General features: G+C 32.4%; 3 protein-coding genes across 4 annotated transcripts; 2 read left to right on the top strand and 1 right to left on the bottom strand.

Annotated features, from left to right (window-relative positions):
* Nucleotides 1-180: 180 nt before the first annotated feature.
* LOC136776306 (putative nuclease HARBI1) lies at nt 181-1665 on the top strand. Its single transcript, XM_066731728.1, has 5 exons — nt 181-230; nt 306-498; nt 572-858; nt 929-1472; nt 1532-1665. The coding sequence occupies exons 2-5, from the start codon at nt 344-346 to the stop codon at nt 1539-1541; spliced, it is 996 nt and encodes a 331-aa protein (XP_066587825.1). The 5' UTR covers nt 181-230; nt 306-343; the 3' UTR covers nt 1542-1665.
* A 320-nt stretch (nt 1666-1985) lies between these two features.
* On the bottom strand, nt 1986-3318 carry LOC136776307 (uncharacterized). Its single transcript, XM_066731729.1, has 4 exons — nt 3113-3318; nt 2691-3022; nt 2427-2623; nt 1986-2348 (listed from the first exon to the last, which is right to left on the bottom strand). The coding sequence occupies exons 2-4, from the start codon at nt 2968-2970 to the stop codon at nt 1986-1988; spliced, it is 840 nt and encodes a 279-aa protein (XP_066587826.1). The 5' UTR covers nt 2971-3022; nt 3113-3318.
* Nucleotides 3319-3546: 228 nt separating this feature from the next.
* LOC136776095 (peptidyl-prolyl cis-trans isomerase sig-7) lies at nt 3547-12762 on the top strand. Of its 2 annotated transcripts, XM_066731454.1 has the most exons (6): nt 3547-3698; nt 3844-4209; nt 4300-4334; nt 4413-4654; nt 4728-4900; nt 12045-12762. In XM_066731454.1, the coding sequence occupies exons 1-6, from the start codon at nt 3629-3631 to the stop codon at nt 12680-12682; spliced, it is 1524 nt and encodes a 507-aa protein (XP_066587551.1). In that variant the 5' UTR covers nt 3547-3628; the 3' UTR covers nt 12683-12762. The 2 variants fall into 2 exon arrangements, with proteins under 2 accessions (XP_066587551.1, XP_066587550.1); XM_066731453.1 differs by having other exon boundaries at nt 3844-4334.
* The last annotated feature ends 466 nt before the right edge of the window (nt 12763-13228 follow it).

Below are 13228 nucleotides of genomic sequence, written 5' to 3'. Positions count from 1 at the left end.
TACCAATTTCTTAAAATATTCCTACACTTTCGGAAAATTTTTTGCTTTAAAGTTTTCAACCTGAAATATTAATAGTCTGAAGTTATTTTAGGAAAAAGCGAGGGAAGTAGATAAGGCTTGATTAATTCAAACGAAATATAATAATTTTGCGATAGTCAAAAGTACTATAGTAAAATAACATAAAAGGTCTCATGTACCGCTATTGAAGATAAATCGGGTATATTCACAGAGTTTAGTCATATAATAACACATGAATATGAATAGATTATTTCCAATGAATTATCTAATTATGTTGGATTTCTTAGACGAAGAAGAAGAAGAGTTGGATGAAAATACGCAGTGCATGTTTAAAAGAAAGACGAGAATAATAAGACCGCGGATGAATTGGTTCAATATATATAATGCTGATGATTTCAGAAAACGATTTAGACTTCATAAGGAAGACGCTTTAATATTATTGCAGAAAATTAGCCATACGTTGACTTTTAAAACTGATTGGTAATTGATATTTCATATTAAAAGATAAATAAACATTAATATATTGTCATCAATTGTATTTCATCACTTTCAGGAATCATGCAATATCACCAATGATTCAGTTGCTAATAGCATTAAGGTTTTATTCCACTGGCTCCTTTGTTATAATTATATCTGAATTTGTTGGGGTTTCAAATGCTTCCGCTACTAAAATTGTACATCGGGTGTCTTCTGCGATTGCTGCTTTAAGTAAAGAATATATTAAATTTCCATTAGAGCCTGAAGATATTTTGCGAACCCAAGCAGGAAATTTTGAGAAGTCAGGATTCATAAGAGTTCTGGGCGCAATCGACTGCATACATATTACTATTCAATCCTATGGTAAAAGATCATACATTTTTAATAATACAGACTATTAACTGTTTCACCAAGAGGATTATCTTTGCTGTAGGTGGAGAATATGCAGAGCTATTCAGAAATAGGAAGGGGTTTTTCTCGTTAAATGTCCAGGTTATTGTAAATTCCAAACTGCAGATAATGGATATTGTTGCGCGATGGCCAGGATCCTCGCATGATTCAACAATTTTTAACAATTCGCGTATAAAACACCGTTTTGAAGTTGGCGAATTCGGAAATAGTTTGCTTTTGGGTGATTCTGGTTATCCTAATCTACCGTATTTATTGACCCCATTGATTAATCCAAAGTCACCAGCTGAAATACTTTATAATGAGGCTCAGATAAGAACTAGATCAATGGTCGAAAGGTGCTTTGGCATTTGGGGAAGAATTTTTCCCGTATTAACTATCGGCTCTCGATTCAGAACGCCAGAGAGGACCATGAATGTTATTATATCTTGTGCCGTTTTATACAACATCATTAGATCAAACGTAGAAGAAAATATAACCATTGATCAATACAACAATATAGTAAGAAATTATAATGAAAATTTACATGCAGACGAGAGAAGATATTTGATAGAATCTTATTTTCAAAGGTAGGTGTTAAAAATATTTCAGTAAAAAAAATAAGATTAATAACTATTGTTTGTTTTAGCTGTCTGTAAGGATTGTGAAAAGTATTAACCTCTCTTGATTCCATTTTCCTAAATAGACTTTTTGTTGTTCTTGAGAGCGTCGTAAAATGATTCCACTGCAGATATCGTTTGATAAAGAAATATTGTAGGATTATTATTCGTGACAACTGAAATATGTAAATTAGTAGTTTGAAATAATGGAATGTTCAAAATGTATGGATTTTTTACCTGGGTATCAAGTTTGCTACAAAAAATTTCATTGAGTAACTCTTTAATAAAATGTAATAAATTAAAAATGTATTCTTCTATTTTCGTACAAAAAAAAATATTCAGGAATAATAAATTCTTCTTGGCTTATATTAACAAAAAAATAGACAGTAATATTAAAATAAATCAAAAATATCATTTTAAATAAAAAAATAAAATTTGGTAATTTCAAAAACTATAATATACTGAATAATATTAATTTTTTAACTAGTCTGATGAGTCAGAACTATTAATAACCTGTATAACGTTATTGTTATTTTCACATTCTTTTTGTAATTTATATTCTAATAATTTAACTTTTAGCCTTTCTTTTTTCAGTTGTTCGCCTAAAACTTGTATTTCTAAATTACTTTTCTCATTTAAATCCTTTTTCATTAAGTTGCTAAGCTCAATTTTGCTTTGCAATAAATTTTTCTGCATGTATTTTGTATCATTCGAGGACCTTGAAATAGAGCTTGTTGAAATTGATGGTCCTTTAATAACATTATGTAGAGGTTTGCTTAAAGATTTTGATAACTGTTTTGAGTTCCATTTCTCCCACCTATTAATTTCTCCTTTGCCAGTTAAATACTATAAAATAATAAAAAAATAAGTCTTAGGATCAATTTTTATATTACATTTTAAAATCATAATTTTAATATTATAAACCTTAAACACTTCATCAGTATTTGGATCCTCGTTTTCTTCTTCATATGCAATAATTTCTTCTATCACATTAATCGTTTCCTTCGCACCAAATTTACCATCACTATCATTTACATTTTCTAGTCCATCAACAGAAGTTTTTATAATCTCATATGCCTTATTGTAAAGAATATTTGATGTAACATTATTTGATCCACCTCCTAAAAAAAAAGATAATACAGGATTTGTTAATTGGAAACCAATAATTTTCAATATTATCACAATTACCTGTTTTATATGTTTCTTCCTTTAGTTTTGCAAAATATTTTCTGGTACATTTTTTAATATTAGACCATAAAGTATTTAAAGATCCTTCACTGGCATCTTTTTGCATTTCTTTATTAAATTTAACACATATTATATTCCATGTTCTATTTTTTTCATACAATCCTACAGCATCAGTTTGTTTATTTTCAATAATCTTTGAATATTGTTGAATGATATCAACCAATGCTAATTTTTCTTCAAATGAATAATTTTCATTTCTGTTCTTTTGGCTAATGTCCATGTTGCAGCTCTTTTCGTCGTTTTTTGTTATATTATAATAACCTTTGTTTCAGCTTTAAAATAAATCCTAAATTATATGAATGTACGAATTTCTAATTCTTCTTTGTACCGTCTACCATTGATATATGTGGCTGAGTATGTACCTAAGTTTTTCTGTATTTACTTCCTCTACTTCTTTTTATCTATTACCATGGGTATGACTTCAGACTATTAACATTTCAGGCCTAAAACTATCAAACAAAAAATATTTCGAAATTGGTACCCCTACTTAACTCGGACCTTCTACGGTAAGAATGGCCCTTATAGGTTTCAAGGTGAGCTTGAACTGAAGTTCTGTTTATGAATTTCAGAGTCGGCTCAGTCTGGCTCAGTCCTCAGACCTTCCCTAAAATAAGGAAGCAAAAAATCATATCTACAATCTAATTAAAGTATACTAAAGTAGTATGGCAACACTGCGTATAGGTGCGTTCACGGAGCACGCTTTTAGCACTGCCAACGCTACTGCGCATAGAAAAATGATTGAAATGTGTGTGTGTATGCGCAGTAATGAATACGGCCGTTAGTGTTCCTTGTTGGTTCTTGTCAGTTCTTGTCATGTAACAGGCATCTGCAATATAGTAATAAACACAATAAAATAATATAATAAACAATTTGGTAAAATGGCTGTGGTAATAGAAACCACAATAGGTGATTTTACTGTTGATTTGTATACTGATGAACGACCACAAAGTAAGTGAAAGATTTCAGTTTATACAGATTGTTTTTAGGTTAAGATTATTGCAATTTGGAAATACATATAATGTCCATAATCCAAATCTCAAAGAAAATAATATCAATTGTTCAAGTTGTAAGTAACTGGTAAAATTTCTTTCAGCTTGCCGTAACTTTTTAAAACTTTGTAAAGTTAAATATTACAACTGGAATTTATTCCATTCAGTACAAAGTAATTTTATAGCTCAAACAGGTGATCCTACAGGAACTGGAAAAGGAGGAGAAAGTATTTATGGAATGGTATTGGGTGAGAAAGCCCGATATTATGAAGTGGAACAAATGCCTAAGATAAAACATAATAGAGCTGGTCTGTTATCAATGGTTAATTGTGGAAATAATATGCTTGGCTCACAATTTTTTATTACATTAGCTCCAGAGCTTCAATCTCTGGATGCAGAGCATTGTGTATTTGGCGAAATAACAGAGGGTCTAGAGATCATTCTAAAATTTAATGAGGCCATTTGTGATGGTGACCATAGACCTTATCAAGATATACGTATATCTCATACTGTTATTTTAGAAGATCCATTTGATGATCCTAAAGATTTGATAATTCCAGATAGAAGTCCCGAACCGACAAAAGAAGCTCTTATGGTAAGTTATTTGTTGTATTCGCAATAATATCTATTTTTCATAAAAAATAATAGATTGAAAAATAATTGTTTTATTTAGAGCGATAGAATTGGAGCAGATGAAATAATTGATGATACAGCTGGTATGACTGTAGAGGAAATTACAGAGATGCAAAAAGAAAAAGAAGCAAAAGCAAGAGCTACTATTTTAGAAATAGTAGGTGATATACCAGATGCTGAGATGGCTCCACCAGAAAATGTTTTATTTGTGTGCAAGTTAAATCCAGTAACAAACGATGACGATCTGGAAATAATATTTAGTAGATTTGGAAAAATTGTGAGGTAAGATTTTATATTTTATATAAAAGTTTGTTTGATTCATATAGAAAAATGTTATTGAGCTTAAATTTTTCAGTTGTGAGGTAATCAGAGATCGTCAAACGGGAGATTCGCTTCAATACGCATTTATTGAATTCGCTGAACGTAAGAGCTGCGAAGAAGCATACTTTAAAATGGATAATGTTTTGATTGACGATCGACGTATACATGTAGACTTCTCTCAATCTGTTGCTAAAATGCGTTGGAAGGGTAAGGGTAAATGTAATAACTAATGATATATATATATATATATATATACACACAGGTATAATAAATACACGGATATTGCAATATTCCTTTATTCCCTTGCACTCGGAATCACACGCTCTGTTTTACATACAATGGTGGTCTTCACATCTACGAAGGTTTACATACTGCGCTACAGATAGCGCTGAGCCGCCTCACGCAATGCTGCACTCCGAATACACCACACTCATTGGTATAATACTCTACAATCCTCCCCATTTACTTTGCTACTTTATAGATTACAGATCCATTCTTATTCTCGGTTTACGAATTCTGTCGGAGCGTCCCGATTACGTTTGATTCCACTTCTAACCTGGGTTTATACTATTCACTGCTATTATCGGTTGATGACGTTCCGGTTATGTTACCCCGTATATCTCGTAAACTATTATTTCTAGCTGCATCGACGAACTTCAAGCCAAGCTCTTCGTCCACCCCCATTTCCGAATCTGTTTCTTCTGATCAGTTCCTTTGTTGACGTTTTCTCAACTAGATCATTTGGCATATTGATACTTTGCCTGAATAATTGGTCACTGTGCCTTTTCCAAATTTTGCCACTGTCAGTGTGTACTGTATAGGTACCAGGGGCACGATTCTTGAAACTGTGATCTTAGATCTCGTATGCGAAAGTCAATAAGATATGTAACGGAAACTGTAGAGTTTCACATACGAAATTTAGGATCATAGTTTCAAGAATCGGTACCCAGAACTAAGCTTATCTCAGATAATCGCTTTTTCCCATTTTTTGTTCGCATAATCTTCGGCCATTACCGTGTCGTTTTGTTGAAAATCAATCTTTCGATTACCACCAAAATATTTTTCTTGATTATGCTGCCGTTTATAAATATTTTCTTTAACTTGGCCCTTCAGTAAATTAAGTCTTGTTTTCATTTTACGATCATTTGGTAATTCCGCAGGGCTTACCCTCGTTGAGAAATATGGTGTTGGCCTCCAGTAAAATACAAATTTTCGTAATGTCTCGCGCGTTTCTTGATTCATTTGTCTTCAATAATAGCTTAAATTTATTTTTTTGCAAGTCTTAACTGCGTTTTTCGCAGTTCCGTTTGATGCCGGATGGTACAGAGCCATCCTAATATGGCTAATTCCGCACATCTGCATAAATATTTGGAAAATTCCCGAGTAAAAAGTAGGACCACTTGACCGTGACCAGTTTATGTGGTAATCCCCACACATAAAAATAATCTTTTAGCACTTCAAACATCGCTTCGCTAGTGATTTCGTTCATCTCTCTGATTTACAGCCACTTAGAGTGCGCATTGATAATGATCAAATACAATTTTTCGATAATTGGACCTGCAAAATCTGCATATAATCGCTAGTTAAGACCCTCTGGCCATCTCCATACATGAAGTTTGGATCTCGGTGGATCGGATACATTTTCTAAGCATAATGCGCATTTCGTATTAATCTATTTAATTTCTTTATCGATACCCGACCACCAAATATATGATCTTGTTAGGGCTTTCATCTTTTTAACTCCCATGTGAATGCAGTGCAACTCCTTCAACAGTTCTGTCCTTAAAGTGTGAGGTGTTACCATTCTATACCCCCACATAATGCATCCTTGCTCCATTGTAAGTTCATTCTCTTTGCAATTGAAATAATGCAGGCTATCATGAGTTTTAGTAGGCCAACCCTTTGCAAACTACTTTTTGACGATTTTTAACGTCGGATTCCTATTCGTCCCTTTTTTCACGACCTCACTTGATATTATCTTAACGTTTTCTGTCAGGTATAGTTTAAATACGTATATTACTTGCTTGCTCCAACATTTTCTGTTGTTTCCAGTGGGAATCTGAATAAACTATTTTGCACAATGATTATTCCTACCTTTAATGCACTTAATTTCATAATCATACGTCGATAAAAATACGCTCCACCTGTGTAATCTTGATGCAGCTATCTGAGGAATACCCTTTTTCTTACCAAATATATATGTGTATATATAAAGGGTCCGTGGTCAGATTCCAATATAAATTTTCTTTCAAACACGTATCGATGGAACCTTTTTATACCATAAACTAAAGCCAATGCTTTCTTACCCATTTGAGAGTAGTTCCTTTCTGCCTTTGATAGTACACGCGATGCAAAAGCAACAGATCGCACTGACCCGTCTTTTAAGGGGATGCATTACGCGTCAAAAAAGTACTTCTAAATTATCTTCTATAATTGTAGAAATTTGAATATTTTTATAGGGACCACATTGGTTCGTGTTAATCTGCTTACTTGACGTAAAGGCTTATTTTTTGGATTAAAAAAAATTTAAATCGGATATTAATAATATTTTATTTTCCATCAATAACGTCGAAAAAGGGAGCCTTTACGACGCTGCGTCAAACTTCAACGATTAATTTGAGGCCAGGAAAAAACAAATCTTCTATATTTATGGGAATATTTGTTTTTTCCTGGCCTCAAATTAATCGTTGAAGTTTGACGCAGCGTCGTAAAGGCTCCCTTTTTCGAAATTATTGATGGAAAATAAAATATTATTAATATCCGATTAAAATTTTTTTTTAATCCAAAAAATAAGCCTTTACGTCAAGTAAGCAGATCAACACGAACCAATGTGGTCCCTATAAAAATATTCAAATTTCTAAAAATGTAGAAGATAATTTAGAAGTACTTTTTCAACGCTCAATGTATCCCCTTAAAAAGTGCAAAAACACTGCTCCAATTCAATGTAGTGAAGAGTCTGCTTTGATCTTAGTTGGTAGATCTATATCTTAATGAATTAATACATCTTGCGACGATAAACTATCTTTGGTATTCTTAAAAGCTTCTCGGCAATGCTTTAACCATTTCTATTCCACCCCTTTCCGCAACAGATCATATAAAGGCCTTACTATGTTTGCATAGTTTTTAATAAATTTGGAATAATAATTAATCACTTCTGAGAATGTTTGTAACTCTACTATTTTCGAGGGTTCCTTAAGAGGATCTACGATTGAGATAGAGTTTGAATTGAGAAAATATGAAATATAGGGAATAAACAATTTTCCTATTCACAAGAAAATTAAGTTTATTGCGCATAATGGTGCGAAAATCTTGGTTTCTTTTTGGAAATAAAAAAAATATAATTTTTTCCATATAAGAGCTGAATTAGTCGGTCAAGAATACCTTCCAAATTTTTAAGAGTATTTCGCTTATATTGGCATTCAATTACTCCTTGACCTTTGTCTGAGGGCGCTAAAGTCTAACTTTTTCAAAATCATTTAAAAGGAAAAAAATATTGTTCAAAAGTTTTTGGTTTTTTTTTTATAAATTCAGAAAAACTGATTCTGTAGCGCCCCTAAACACATAGAATAGAGCAAATTTACTCCTTAGTAACAATATTATATCTCTTCAATGGATTCGAAGATTTTCTTGATTGAAATTATAGTTCCTTCATGGATCCCCTCAATACTCGTAATTGCTTCAATCTTATCTCGCGCCGCAAAAGTTCCGCTCGCATTAATTATGTATCCAAAAATTTCACCTCCTCTTTTCAAAACTCGCATTGTTCTTTTTTAATTCTTATCCCTATGCTCGATAACTTTAATAACACCTTTGTAAGTCTTGTTCGGTGTTCCCTTTCTGTTTTTCTTCTAATTAAAATATCGTCAAAAAATATTACTATCGCCTCGATATCATGGAATACTAGTTCCATTTCTTTTTGGAATAAATCCTGTGCTGAAGCAATCCCGTAGTTTAATCTATTATACATAAAAAGTCCTTTATGCGTAGAAATCTTAGTAAGCGCTCTAGATTCTTGTTCCAATTCTATTTGTAAGTATGCATGAGATAAATCTATATTGGAAAAATTCTTGTCATTCTCAAGTGTTGCTAGCAGATCTTGAACTCTAGGAACAGGGTACCTGTTAATTTGTAGGTTAGGACTTGGGGTAATCTTGTAATCACCGTTTATTCTAATTTGACTATTACTTTTAACTATTGGGACTATGGGTGTCGCCAAATCGCTACTGTCTACTGATGTTAATATACCCGCTCTAATCAACCTATCAATCTCTTTTTCTACTTTGTTATGGATTGCATATGGAACTGGCCTAGGTCGATGAAATACTGGGGTTGCGTCTTTTTTTAAAAATAGTTTAGATTTCTTTTTGGTATACGTACCTATTTCATCCTTAAAAACATCGTTAAACTCTCTTAGAATTTCCTCCGTATAACTTTCCGTAGTATAATTTATATTATTCCATGTCTCAATATCTTTAGTTAATTTGCTGAGTATACTCAATTTACACAGTCACTATATGCCTAGTATTGGTCGTCCCGTTCCATCCATCGTAAATAATTTTAATTCTAATTTTTCCTTTTTTGCTAGCCCTAATAGGACATTTAAAACTCCTAGGAGTATGATTAAATTGCATGTGTATAGCTCCTAAAGACTCGGTTAGTTTTCTTTACAGGTAATCCCTTTAAAAATGAGTTGTAATAATATTTAGAAATTGCTGTGACTGGGGAGCCAATATCCATTTCAAATTTTATATAATTACCTTGAACTCTAAGTTCAAGCTCTATAGGTCCCAGTTTATAATCTATCTTGATCTCCCTAATTGCATATAGGTTATCGCTTTCTTCCAATGATTGCTCTTGTTATGATAAGTAATGTTGCCTGTCACTATTCCCTTTGTCCCCAGCATTATCATTATTACAACAACACTCTTTACTATTATAATATGCCTTGGGTCTATCGTTTCTCTTATTTACAATAGTCCTATTAGCCTTGCACCAAGTTGCTAAATTTCCTGTTTTGTGACAATTATGACAATTACAGTCTCTAACTTACAGTCTCTAGCTATGTGATTTCGTTTTTGCCATAACAATATCCTTGTGGCGTTGCACTGGATCCTGCTTCCATGGATTTCTTCTTGGATCCCTTTGCAATGTAATTTAATGAAGTTGTTTGGTCTGCCCTGCTGCTTGAATCCATTACCGTTGCATTTCTATTAGCTAATTCTAAGGATAAGACCGATTCGACTGCTCCAGAATATGCTACATTCTTCTCTCCTAAAAGCCTTTTCTTGATGAACGTGTTTCTCAGGCCCCATACAAATTGGTCTTTTAATATTATTTCCAAATTTTCCTTGAACTCGCAGTTCGTTGATAATTTCCTCAGCTTCTCAATAAATGCGGCAATGCCTTCCGATTCTTGCTGCTACCATTCCTTCAATTTATATCTTTTAGCCACAATATTAGGCCTCGGCTGAATGTGGTTTTTCATTAAATTAATTAACCCATTGAAGCCCACGGGGACACTTTATTCACCACTTTTTCTAAGCTTTTTAGATGATATAGATTTGGGTCTGAAATTTGTTTCGAAACATGAAATTTATAGATCCTTAATCGCTCTTTCCAATTGTTATATTAAAAATTGGTAAAAGTCATTTTGTAATATTCAAAATTAAGGTTTACGTATAAAATTACAAAGAAAGAACAAATTTTCTTGTTTGAACTTCAATTTTCATTCACTTTCCTTTATGTAATTACCTTAAAATCACAGAAAAAAGTGTCCTTGGTATCATACCTATAAAATAACTTATTGAGAAATTTAAATGTGTTTTGGATGTTTCAAAATGGCATCCGAAATGAAAAATTGTACCTAAAAACTTTTGGAAGCTCTAACTAAAAAACTAGGAGCTCTAGAACAAAAGGCGCAAAAATGAAAAGTTCTTAAAAATCGTTAGCGAATACGTTGAAATTTTTTAAAAATTTGTTGAGATATTTTTATTTTGTTCTAATACCAATTTTCTTAAAAGTTAACATTCTCGAATTAAAAAATATGAAATATAAACATTTCCATTTTACACTTGATTTTTTAACTTGACAATATTAACGTTTAGAAAAAATTTTTGTTACGGAAAAATTACAAGATTTCATGAAAGAAAACAATAGAATTTTTTTCAGAATTTTCGTAAAATTTCTAAAAAATAGGTATCAAGAAAAATTTAATGTCTCAAAAAATTTTGAAAAAATTTCAGCGTATTCGCTAACGATTTATAAGAATTTTTCGTTTTGGCACATTTTTTGCTAGAGCTCTTAATTTTTTAGTTAGAGCGCCCGAAATTTATTAGGTATAATTTTTTATTTCGGATGCCATTTTGGATCATCCAAAAAACATATTTAAATTTCCCAGTACGTTATTTTACAGCTAAGATATCGACGACACTTTTCTCTGTGATTTTAAGCTGATTGCATAAAGGAAAGTGGATGAAAATTGTATTTGAAATAAGAAAATTGTTCTTTCTTTATATTTTTCCATGTAAACCTCAATTTTGAGTCTTAAAAAGTAACTTTGTCTAATTTTTGATATGACCATTGGAAAGAGCGATTAAAAATCCATAAATTTCATGTGTGAAAAATATTTTCAGACCTCAATCTATACTATGTAAAAAGCTTGGAAAAAGTGGTGAATAAAGTGTCCCCGTGGGGCTTAATGGGTTAAGTGTTAAAATGGCTTGGTTGATTGCCTATCAGGGGTACAAAGGTTTATTAATATTTCGTAACCTTCTCCCTCAATAAATGTAATTAACAATGCTACTTTTTTCTTTTCTACTACCACATCATTTGCCAAAAAGAATTACTCTAACCACTCAATCTACATTTCTAGAAAATTTCTTTACTCTTCCCAAGTAGCTCGACATCTTGCTTCCTCTTTTAACTATTGCTTGTATTCTCTTGTCTAAGTCTTAGTTTACAAATAGGATTCTCTTCCTTTGTTCTGCTAATTGTTTTTCTCCCTCTTCTATATCCTTTAACCTCCGCTTAATTTCGACTTCTTTGTCTTCTTCTGGGTTCTTTCAGGACCACATTCCGCATAAGCACTTTACTGTAGAGTACTCGTGCATTTCGTCCGTTTGCATGCCTTTCACTTTTACTCAATTTAATTATTTCCGGTTTGAACCATTTTCTTCCTTTGCTAAGCTTTTTGTTTTATTCTCGTCGCCAATTGTAATAACTAAGGATATGCATGTATAATAAATACACGAATTTTGCAATATTCCTTTATTCCCTTGCACTCGGAATCACACGCTTTCTTACATACAATGGTGATCTTCACATCTACAAAGGTTTATATACTGCCCTACAGATGGCGCTGAACCGTCTCACGCTACGCCACACTCCGAACACAACATACTCATCGGTGGTACAGCACTCTACAATAAAGGCATTCAACATTTTGAAAATAATGGCAAGGAAAGCAAGGAAGACCCGGTAAAAAGGGAAAAGTATAGATTAAAAAATAAAAAATTCGAAGGATCACAACATTCTGAAGAGACAAATAAGAGAAAACTTGACTACAACAGACATAATGATTCGAACAATCACAGAAAGCATGAGCGTAGGAAAGAATACGAAAAGGAGTATAACAGCAGCAAAAGATATTCTAATTATTATGAAAGATCTGTCGAAACTAAAAGCTATGAGAATTCACATCAAAAGAATAATTATTATAGTAAGAATTACGATGACGAGAAAAGGAGAGAGACGAAAAGAAATCGTGATAGAAGTAAAGACAGGGCAGATTCAAATTCAAGAAAAGAAAAGCATGAGAGAAAAGATGACAAACACAATATGAAACACACATCTAAAAGAAGGGACGAACGTGCCTCGACTGAAGAGAAAATCGATAAGTCTAAGGAACGACATGAAAGAAAAAAGAAACGTACCAATGACAGATCAGATGATAAGTATTCAAGGTCTGACAATCGCCACAGACATCGATAGAAAAATAATATCTATTTAAATCTGAATTTCTAAACAATGTATAAAGTAATTATATGATAACTTAACGAAGACTTAAAACATTTTCGTAGATTTTTTTGTTCTTCATCCTCTTTATTTTCTCCTCTAAGCGTGCATTATCACGGCAAAACATCGAGAATGAATGGTTTCGTAAATTAGCGGAGCTGCAATTGTAGTCTTACTTACTGTATTCTTTTTCCTATAATACTTATACCTTAAGTAAAGACAAAATGGAAACAAGGAGTTTTTCGGTAAATGTAGCTTACCGAGTTATGATACGTGTGAAATCATGAGTGAATTCACTTTAACTTGACACAGAAACTGTAAGCTACACATGGTGTACCACACTTAAAACGCCCCAGAGCATAGGTACAAAAATACACGTATCGTTTCAACTACAAGAGATATTCAATTTTTAGATATGACTTTTTTTAAAGCAAAGAATAAAAGGCTCCGAAAAAATTCTTACAAAGATTGAATATTTCTTATAGTCAAGAAGAAACGCGCGGTGTTATTGTATGTAGGCTC

Source organism: Prorops nasuta, unplaced genomic scaffold (assembly GCF_024137725.1).
Source record: "Prorops nasuta isolate Cenicafe-Biocafe unplaced genomic scaffold, Cenicafe_Pnas_1.2 PNAS00009, whole genome shotgun sequence".
Classification (NCBI taxonomy): Eukaryota; Metazoa; Arthropoda; class Insecta; order Hymenoptera; family Bethylidae; genus Prorops; species Prorops nasuta.
Note: the sequence above shows the minus strand (reverse complement) of the source record. Positions and strands in the feature narration are given on the sequence as shown.